Genomic DNA, 10,751 nt, shown 5'->3' with positions numbered 1-10,751 from the left:
TCTGTTCGTGCCCCTGTAGAAATCTCTCCAGGATAATCCGAGCCATTAATGAGGGTGCATAGTCCACCTTCATAAAACAGAAGAAGAAAATTAAAACTGCCAAGCTGTGCCAGTAGTTGATATTCCAATATTTTGTCAACACTGAAGATTAAGTCAATTTTAATCAACCGTAACAAGCATCATTCATTAAAATCTTTCCCACCCTTAGTGGCTTCCATTGTAATAAACGGTAAGTATGATCTGTGCTGTTGAAAAGAATAGATGGGTCAAGTTTATTGAATACAACATTGGAACTGAGAATGATGGGACCACTTGGAAAGAATACTTATTTCAAATAGGCAAACAGGCCTTTCTAAACTCAGCTTTTGTTGGTGGGCCAATGTTGTTTTCTATTCTAGAATCCTCTTTTTAATCCAACTGTCTACACTTATATTATTTTAGAGTACAATTTCAAATTTGAAAAACACTTGTTATTCAGTTAGTTTTCAGAAACTGAGTCAAACATCCCAATTATTGAAATATGGATTTTTGACTGATTTCATTTTATCCTTAGAGAGAACTGAGATTAGCTAGAAGTTATTTACATACAAAATAGGTTATATGATAAAAGAAAAAGCTACTTTGCAGAAATATTAAGAATAAAACACCACAATAACAAGTGCAGCATAAATTTCCACAGTGATGTGGTCTGAAATACTGCTGAGAAATACAGAGCCCAGAAAAGGAACCAGCTTTTAAAGAGGGAATCAAACAGGAAGCCAGCAGTACTAACAAAACAGTCATTTCAGTTGGTGATAATAAAAATAATAGGGCCCTATTCATTTGCAAAAGTATTTTCTTTTTCAGATTATTAATTCCCCTGAATAATTTCACCAGGAAATACGTGTTTTTTAAGAGCAGTGATGCCTGCCTCATAGGAGCCTTTTCACTCTGAGTATAAAATGGGAAATATCCCTCATATATTATCACTAGGAATTTTTTTTGACAGGTACTCAAGTCCTATGTTCATACCAAAATTTTATCTTGATTTAGTAACTAGACAAAGAAGGTAGCTTCATTTGTATGAACAGTTTTTTTTTTCAAATATGTATGTACTTGGATGCCCTTAAATTCCCCGAGTAGAAAGAAATGCTTTCCACGGAGCTGCTTATTCGTAGTAACGCACATCAGGGCTGACACATGAAAAATGGTGAAATTACTGAAGGTACTCCAGCCTGAATAAGGACTACCTTATTAGTTCAGGTACCTGCATCTCTCTAATTTTCATATTAATCATGTGTCCATCTTTCTCTGAAATAGGGCCATCATGCTTCATGTCAAATTTTAGCATGTAAGTAAAATTCATAGTGCTTCAAATCTAACTTGAAAATATTTGTGTGGAGAGAACAAAATGACGGAGCATACAATCACCAACAGAACAAGATTGCCTAAAATGTGAGTTTTCAGGCCTGATCAGGAAAAGCTGGTATTAAGACATTTATGAAATCAATGATGGGTACCTAGATCCCTTATCCTACCCAAATCAACAATAACAAGGTGCTTTTGTCTATGAGGAGACTTGCTGTACAACATAATATATGAGTTACATATTTCTCATCAATTTTTACAGTTACACTGATTAAATATATATTGACTCATAAAATACTACCATCACATCAATCGCCACTAGATACAAGCGTATGTCCTTTAAGTATTAACTAGCACATAAACATGGGAGCTTGGGTGTTTATTTGCCATAATCTGGTACCCACCATCTCCAAATCCCCCTAATGTATTAATAATCTTATGTAAAGTGCTTCCTCTGCACTAACTGGGCACCAAAACAAAGGGTGGAAAAAAATCTCTAAACAGCTATTTCTTTTGGGGAGCCTAAATATTACTACATATTCATGGTAAATAGTAAATATTAATATGGGGAAATATATGGTGATGGGTTAGCTTTTTCCATGCAATTATAAGATAATGGCTAAGATCAGTTCCATAAACTATGCTCAACAGAACTATCCATTCAAAATTTGAATGAGCAGCTGGAGTGTTGGCTTGGTGATTAAGAGCACTGGCTACTCTTCCCTAGGACACAGGTTCGATTCCCAGAACCCATATAGGGGCTCATAACCATCTGTGCCTCCAGTTTCAGGGAAGCTGACACCCTCCTCTGCCTTCCATGGGTATATATTAGGCACAAAGAAGGTACAGAGATGTACAAGCAGGCAAAAATCCTGTGTGTGTGTGTGTGTGTGTGTGTGTGTGTGTGTAACAATAAACCTTTTTAAAAACATTGGATTTGAATGAACATAAAATGCTATTTTAGAGAACTTCCATCATCAGTGGAAGCGAGCTCCACGTCTGCATCACTGCTTTCCCGGATACACCAACAATTCTACTAGCTCCCTCTTCTCGTTCAGAGAGGACAATCACCAAAATCCTCCCTAGTGCTGGGGTACCTCACGTCACTAAGAGTATACAAACTTAGAACAACAACAACAACAGTAAAATGTCTGGAGATCTTTAACACCCACCCTGCTCCAGAAATAACAAAATAAAATACATTTTTTGCTAGGAAGAGAAGACAAATTCATTCTATGTGTTAACTCTCCTATCAGACTGTGATGATTTTTCCAAGACTATTAAAACAATCTGGTAACTGATGGGTAATTGCTCTTCTGCTGACTACAGCAGTGTGCAGACAAGAGAAGCCATCCTTTCTTCTTAATGCAGCATGTAGAACTTGCTGCTCCTGTAACGCTTAATGTTCACAGCACAGAGTCATCTTTAATGCAAACACACATTTTCTGCCTTGCCTCTCTGTTTTCCATTATAACACAACACAGAAACAGTGTGCATTTCATGCCGCTCCTATGAGGTTTGCATAAGCCATTCCAACTCAGACTCAATATTGTATTGCTCTCATTACAGTGGATAAATATTTTAGAGTTTAGGAATTAAATATTTTATTTTTCGGTAGGCTCTCTGCAACTATTGTGAACTTTCTGCAGTTTCTTCATTCACAGGAAATCTTCAGGGTTTCCTTTTGAAAATGTTAGGCTGTTAGCTATTTTCCCACACAGGAGCAGATCAGAGGTAACAAATAAGTTCCATAAATCACTTTATACTTGGTGTTAATAAGAATATTATGTTTCTTTATGGGAAGATGCTTTTCCATAGGCTTGCATCCTTTATGAAATAAAAGTTTACAAATAGAAAAATGAATCAAGTAAATAATACAATGTCAAATATAAAAGTTTTCCCTTCGTTCTTATAACAGTTAGCACAGGTTTCCTTGGTGCACGTCTCTTTACTTGACATAGGTATTTCTCATGCTAAATTACGGCACCCAGACCTAAGAGCATGTTTGTAGCTGTTTGGTTGAAAATTTCCACAAAACAAGAAGCAAAGAAGCTGTTCGTACATTTGCCTTAAAAGAAGTAGACTAATTATGTCAACTGATTTATTAATTCATGAAGTTCTTTGTCCAATTATTAAAAGTACAAAGGGACCAGGGAGCAATTTAAATGTCTAACACACCTCAAAATCTTTCTCTCTCTCTCTTTTTTAAAAGTTAATTACAATTCTGAGTAACACTACTCTAGATAGGCCCCTTAGGTTTATCTCAGGTTTACATAAAATTATAACAATAACATTACCTCATTGGCCAGCTCCAAGAGCACAGGGGCTGCTCCGTTTTTCCCCACACCACTCAGGTACCTAGGTAGACAAAGGCAAGTGGTCATGCAGTGACAAGGAAAGGCCAGCACAGACTTGTCAATGTCCCCTGTGTGCACATGTTTCTCCTGGGCAAAAGCCAAGCTCAAGAACTGTTAAAACTTGCTGCCATCACAGGGAAGCAGTGAAGGGCAAGGACAGTAAAGAGCTTACTCTAGCCAACCACTGACAGGGAGGCAAGAGGTACAGCCACAGCGGTCTCCACTGCTCCTTAACTTTGAAAAGTAAGTGAATGACCCTACACATATTTGAATATGGATGGCATGATGTTGGCACCGTGGGTTATTATAAAAAATAGAGCAAGATGCTGGAAGGGAAGAAGTTGGAGATCAAAATACACTGTGTGTATGTATATGTGAATGTGAAGTTCTCAATGAATAAATAAAAATACTATAGTAAAATTAAAATGGAAAAAAAAAAAGAAAAGTAAGTGAATAGAGGTGATTTCTAAACTAACCACCCACTGCATCCTATGCCTCATACAGCCATCACACAGAAAGGGGACAAGCTGACTCTACATTCAAACAATGCATATAGGCACACAGGCTCCTGTGCCAGGGAGACCTTCCACCATTGACAATCAACTGGAGGCATCTATCTTCTCATCCACCCTAGATTCCTGTAATAACCTGAGCCTATACCATCAAACTGCACTTCAATAAGCAAACAAGCACAAAACTCTTGGCTCTCCCAGATATGGAGTACAAGGCAGCTTGTTTTCATCAAAATTTGAATGTGGCATTCACCTCCTCTAAGAACTCTGAAAACCCACTTTCAATCCCAAAGCTACATGATGACCACCTACCAGGTGCTTGGAGTTTCCTTATAACTGGGTCTTTTTGCTATTGTTCTACTAGTGATTGGACCTAGGGATTCACACATTAGGCAAGGGCACTACCACAGGGCTCTTATTGCAAGATTGTTTTGCTTTTTTGAATTTGAAACATGGTTTCACTAATTTGGCAGGTTGGCTTTGAACTCCCTAGGTTTGGCCTTAAATCGGTGGTCCTCCTGACTTAGCTTCAGTAGATCTGGCCATAATCTAGTTTCTATCAACTCTACTTGGTCACCCTCACCTCCAACACTGTCTGCTACATCTATTCATCTGTTTTAACTCTGAACACACAGGTCGAACACCATGTTCTTCAGTCCACCAACCATGGGTAAGTTCACTGCCCTTCATATGCTAATGAGTTTTCTATTGCAGAACTCGGACTAATGTGGTGCAGAGCTACAGAAGTCCTCCTATCTGTGAGATGCATTACAACATACTGAGTGAGTGCCTGAATGGATGAAGAGCTCTCACCTCTACATGTATGATGCCTTCTTATGTATAGATATGCCCAGCATAAAGATTATAACTCAGAATAAGAGATTTATAACTGAACAACATGCTGTAGTAAAAGTTATATAAATGTGGTTTCTTTCTCTCTTACTGAAATGTATTCAACTTCCTTGTGATCCCTATGCAAGATAATGTAAGGCCTATCTCATCAGAGGAAGTGAGATGACGGATAGGCAGCATAACCCAGCTTCAGGCTACTTCTGTTCTGACACAGGTCAGCAGGAGATGCACAGAGCAGATGACTGCAGGTCACCTGAGTCATGGACAGCAAAGCTATCCATGGGAAGAGGAGGACTAATTCCCTTGTCTGTCTCCAGCACATCTCCTAGTACAATGGAGACAGGCTTAGAAGAGTGGGGAATTAGATTTCATTTAATTTACGTACCACGATTCCTGGCTTATAAAGGATGATTATCTAGTGTCTATACATATATACTTTTTCTTATAAATATTTGTCTTAAAGCTTTACTAGACAACCTGACAAAATCGTGTAAGGATATTTTCTCTAAAATATCTTATTTGATTGAATAAATTAAAGTTCTTTGTTGATATTAAAAAATAAAGTCAGTAAATGACTTCTGGGATTAACTGCCAGCAGCAGATACTGTATTATAGAATAATATAAGCAAGGCAGAGTCAACACAAATTATAGGGAGAGCAGTGACATTAGTACAGCTTCAAAGCCATTCTAACCAGTCTACTTTTCCACATACTGGGTCCCTACTTAACTATGACTGTGTTACATAGGAAACCAATGGGGCAACAGGGACTTCAGAAACATGGGTGGGAGAAAAGCAAGTGTAGGTCTGAAAACAGTCCAGGGGCAAAAAGGGAAAAATAAACAGTCCCCCCAAAGACAAATAAAGAATCCAAAACAGGGCAATGGTGGTTTAAAGAACACAGCCTCTGGGAACATGAGCTTCTAACTCCAGTGCACTGAGGATGAACTAATCAACCTGTATGGCCGTATCATCCCAAGAAAGCGTGAGAAGCACATACTCCTGAGAGCTCCAACCCGAGTCCAATATTTAACAGCACACCATTATCAAGGTAGCTTTAGAATTTGGTACTTAGCATTCGTGTATACTTCAAATACTTTTGAGAACGCTGGGTTAGGCTTTAATCCGGGCTCTGAAGAAGCAAGAGGGAATAAAACATCCCTATCTCCATCATCACAAAGATATGACAGTCTTCAGACAGCAATTTAAAAAATTATAAATGCGTCATACATGCTATGCTAACATTTAAAACTAGGTGAGTTGGTCAGGAAGACCACTCCCAAGTATTACTTGACCCTTGCATAAAGTGAAAGAAGCAGTACACCCAGGAATCTGTTTTGGGGGGTAAACTACTTGTAAAGGGAATTGTTGTTTTGAGTCAAAATTGCATGATTTCACAGAAAAGATCCATCTATCACTATATTGATAATCCACAGTGGGAACTTCTCCCAAGTTTAAAGCAACAGAAGATCGTCAAACAGTAATCCCAACACACACAGTTTCCATGCATTCAATCAGTGCAACTTCCTAGTGTGGTGAGTACAAAGGCTCCTTGGTAGCTCATATAAAGAAACCAAGCTCAAGGCACTGCTGACCCAGGCCAGCACAGTGACGCACATCTGAAGCCATGGTGCTGGAGGGAGAGGAAATACAGCACCCTTTGGCCAGGCAATATAGCTGAATCATTCAGCTCCAGGTTCACTCATCTTAACTCAATTAAGAGATAAATATATAAGTAAACAAGTAAATGAATGAACGAATGAATGCTAGATGAACCACGATGTGAGAAGACCCTGATATGATATCAACTTCTGGCCTACACACTCACACACGCACACAAACATAGACATACATCCCACACGTAGGAAAGGTCCTTAGCAAAGAGCTATTTAGGGATGTGTGATTGGAATGTCAATGATCATGACATTATGGACTTACTTAAAAACAAAACAGTTGAGTTGGGGATGCAGTTCTACAGTCGACCCCTTCCCCAGCATGCACAGGGCTCCATCATCAGTATAAACACACACAACAAGCCGCAGCTCTGACACTGTTTTCTCTTCTTTTGGAATGTTCTCCCCCTCTCAACAAGCCAGTAAAAGCTAGTCTTGTTTCTAAATGGGTCTATTTCCCCTTACTCTGGACACCCCATGTGGAGAACTGACAGAGCTGTGCTGGGTGCTACAAATACACCTTTGCTGCCTCTTCCCCAAGTGTGAGGACACAGGTATCTTTCCCTCCTGACAGCAGTGGAAGGCAGGAATTGTGTCTTTTTCCCACGTGCATGGACATCACCATCAGGACAATATATGCAGGGAATGGTGCTATTGGACACCTCGGCTTTTTCTTGTCATGACAAGAAAACGAACCTGAGGAAGAAAAGATTTATTTTGGCTCATGGTTTAAGGGCAGGGCTGTCCAGCTCCATTGCTCTCGGGTCTGAGGTGAGAAACAAATCTTGGCAGAGGGGCATGGGAGAAGACAGAGGCTACTCACCTAATGTCAGCCAGGAGACAGACAGAAGGAGCCAAGGCAAGATATAGGCTCTCAAGACACACTCCCAGTAACCTACTCAATGATGTGACCCACACACAAGGTGGGTCTTCCCTCTTTCATTAGTCCTATCCAGAAATGCCTTGTTTTATTTAAACTGAGGAGTATGTTTTACTCTCTTCCCAGGCATTTGTCAATCCAATCAAGCTGACTCTCAGGATTAGCATCACAGTGGAATCAATGTTCAGAAACCAGCTTTATCATGTACTGTCAATATCAGGTCTCAACAATTCTTTTCTCCATGTCAACATCTTAGAAAATTCAATTGATCCGATTCTGTATAGCTATGAAAACTGTTTCCTGAGCCAGTACGGTTAGAAGAGACGGGAGATAGGATTTCCAAACCTGCTACTGATGGGAACTTACAGATCTGACCAGCTGTGGCTGTCAATATTCATTGTCAGCCTGATTGGCTTCAGAATCACCCAGAGTTGAGTATGTGAGGGTAGTGAGGGTGGTTCCAGAAGGAGACAGAGGAGAGAAGGCCCATGCAATGGAAGAGAGGGCAATTAAAAGAGGAAGTTGGAAGTAGGCCAAGTACCAGTATTCTCTGTTCTCTGTTTCCTCGTCTGCTCCTAAGTAAAGGGTATCAGGCACACTTTCTGCTGCCATGAACTCTACCATGCAGAATATATTCACAAACCACAGGTCAAAACAAGTCCTTCTTTCCTTAGATTATACATGTAAGGAACTTTGGCCCAGCAATGAGAAAAGTAACTAACAGTCCAACGATGTGTGTCCAAAAAGCCTATGTGTAAATGGGTCGGAACCAAGATAAATTTCACCAAGGATGTTACTGTATGGAAATAAAGTAAGACAGTCCAAAGGAATAGAGAACTGTTTTCAAATGAACCTTAAATATCCAACTGAGAAGACTCCCCCCACCAACGCAAAAATTCAGGAAAGCACTTTCTACTGCTCTCCCGATCCTACGAATTCCCACCTGACATAACCTCAATGCTAGCTAGAATGTGGAATCAGGGTTCTCGCACTGTTGGCAGAAACATAACTGAGACACTTCTAGACAGTAATTCAACAACACATAATCAATTTCTACATGTTCACATTGTTTGCACCAATAATTACAAACACAGAAGCCAACCAGTGCCAATGAGTCAAGCACCAAGACGCTTACTGCAGTATTATTTCCAGTATCAGAACACTGGGCACATTTGGTCCTCAGAAGACTAACCTGGGAAAGTCAGTCTTTTACATGGTGAAGTGAGGCAAGTCATAAAAGAAAAGGCTTTTTACAAATAGTATTATATCATATACAGTTTTCCACAATAAAATCCAGGACTCATTGTTACACATGTAACATGACCTCATCTATGTAAAAGTGGGTTGTTAGAAGGCTGGGATGAAATTTTAACCAGTAGTTATCTCTGAGTGGCACAGTTATGGGCAGTCACTTACTCCTTTCTATACCATCGCAAAGGTGCTTAATTTTCACGGCAGGTGGTATTGCCTTCATAAAGGAAAAAAATTTAAATAAGTTGTTATTAACATTTTCCCATTGCTTAAATATGTGTGGATAAAACACAAGCTGCCTTTATTCTAACCACCTAGAAAACAAACAAGAACCTTTGAAAGCCAATTTACCTTAGAAAAGCCTAGGACATTTGACTTGCACATTCCCAGTGGCAGGCTGGTAAGGGGGCTCTGCCTAAAAGGTAACAGTATGGCTGGTCCCATGGCACTGAGGGGAGGGACTGCCAGTGGATCAGGACACTGCAGGGATGCCTTTCCTCTGAGTCTCTGTTATAGCCTCTGTTCTGGTTTTATTTCAAATGTTTCAATGCCTCATCATAACTGAGATGCTCATATTTAAAAAATGCAAAGAAGCAAATCTGTTTCTACATCCTCGTTACTACCCCTCTCTCTACTCATTACCTGCTGTTCATTACGCAGTAACTGTACTTAAACTCTTTTTTATCTTTAAAGGAAAACTATCCAGATAATAGAAAAATAAATGGAATAAGAAAAAAGATTAGTAATTATATACACATCTCTTTCTTGGTGCTGAGAACAGAGCCCATGGCCTTGCAGAAGCTAAGCAAGTACCCTACACCAGACTGCAACTCAAACACTCTTTGTTTTTATGTTGCCAGATATGGTCTCACAAAGTTACTATCTGTGAACCTGAGATCCTCATGCCACAGCATCTCCAAAGCTGGAATTACAAGCTTGTGTCACTAGACTTGAGATATATATAATATTAGCTGGTTTTCATATAAAGTGACTAAAGGTCTTTACAGTGACGTAAGTGAGCATGAGAGCAGGCAGCCCTTTTGCTTTATGTCGGGCCTCACATTTCGCAGGCCAGAGACTGTATTACTCTCTCGAATACTGCTTTCCTCTCCCATCATCAAAGGCTTTACTTCGCAACACGGCCCCGACTGACAGTCTAGAACTATAAAGTTCACAAACAAAAATGTATTTCCTTTTACACAAATATGGTGGTACAGGTCTGTAAACATAGGTTGAAGAAGGTAAACTGCCAAGTCAGAGACCAACTTGAGCTATAGAATGACACGCAAACAATTACTTGGCATAAAAAGAAAAAGAAAACCAGTATTTTTTAAAATTATCTAGATGCCAAAGCATTGTAGATTTCGTACAACTATTATAGGTCCTGTAGAACAAAAATGTAAATTTTATGAAGTTAGCTATGACTTTTCTTGAAATCTTCAAAGACTTGTTTAGAGAGGAATTCTAGATAAAATGTGTGGTATGTGTGTGTGTGTGTGTGTGTGTGTGTGTGTGTGTGATCTACTCATCTTGCACATCTTTAGTATCTTTAACTTAAAACGAAGGAGATCATTCATCAGTTAATGACTTTTTAAAAGAAAATCCAATTTCAACATCTTCAATAAACTTCAATTATTTTTTAAAATGTTATAAACTTTATTATTTAAAAATAACTTGCAAATAATAAAAACATCACATACCAAAATTAACCACAACCCAAAATCTGGAATTCCTTTCTAACAGATATCACCTCACTTAGAATGGCTCTCATCAACAAATCTGACAACAAATGTTGGAGAAATGTGGAAGAAAAAAGAATGTTTACTCCTCTCTTGGTGGGGTACAAGTTAATATGATCATTGTGCAAATCCATTTGGAGA

The 10,751-nt window shown here is 39.1% G+C and overlaps 1 protein-coding gene across 5 annotated transcripts in view; it reads right to left on the bottom strand.

Moving 5' to 3' along the window:
• Positions 1–10,751, bottom strand: part of Cdin1 (CDAN1 interacting nuclease 1) — a 205,067-nt gene that overhangs the window by 145,551 nt on the left and 48,765 nt on the right. For 4 of the 5 annotated variants that reach the window (NM_001399491.1, NM_001399492.1, XM_087653840.1 and 1 more), the window contains 2 exon segments: positions 1–67; positions 3,645–3,705. The exon segment at positions 1–67 is cut by the window's left edge and continues 6 nt beyond it. The exons of the other annotated variant lie outside the window; for it this stretch is intronic. In NM_001399491.1, coding sequence (NP_001386420.1) covers positions 1–67; positions 3,645–3,705 — 128 coding nt within the window. 5 annotated transcript variants of the gene reach the window in all.

Source organism: Rattus norvegicus, chromosome 3 (genome assembly GCF_021556685.1).
Source record: "Rattus norvegicus strain SHRSP/BbbUtx chromosome 3, alternate assembly SHRSP_T2T, whole genome shotgun sequence".
NCBI lineage: Eukaryota > Metazoa > Chordata > Mammalia > Rodentia > Muridae > Rattus > Rattus norvegicus.
Note: the sequence above shows the minus strand (reverse complement) of the source record. Positions and strands in the feature narration are given on the sequence as shown.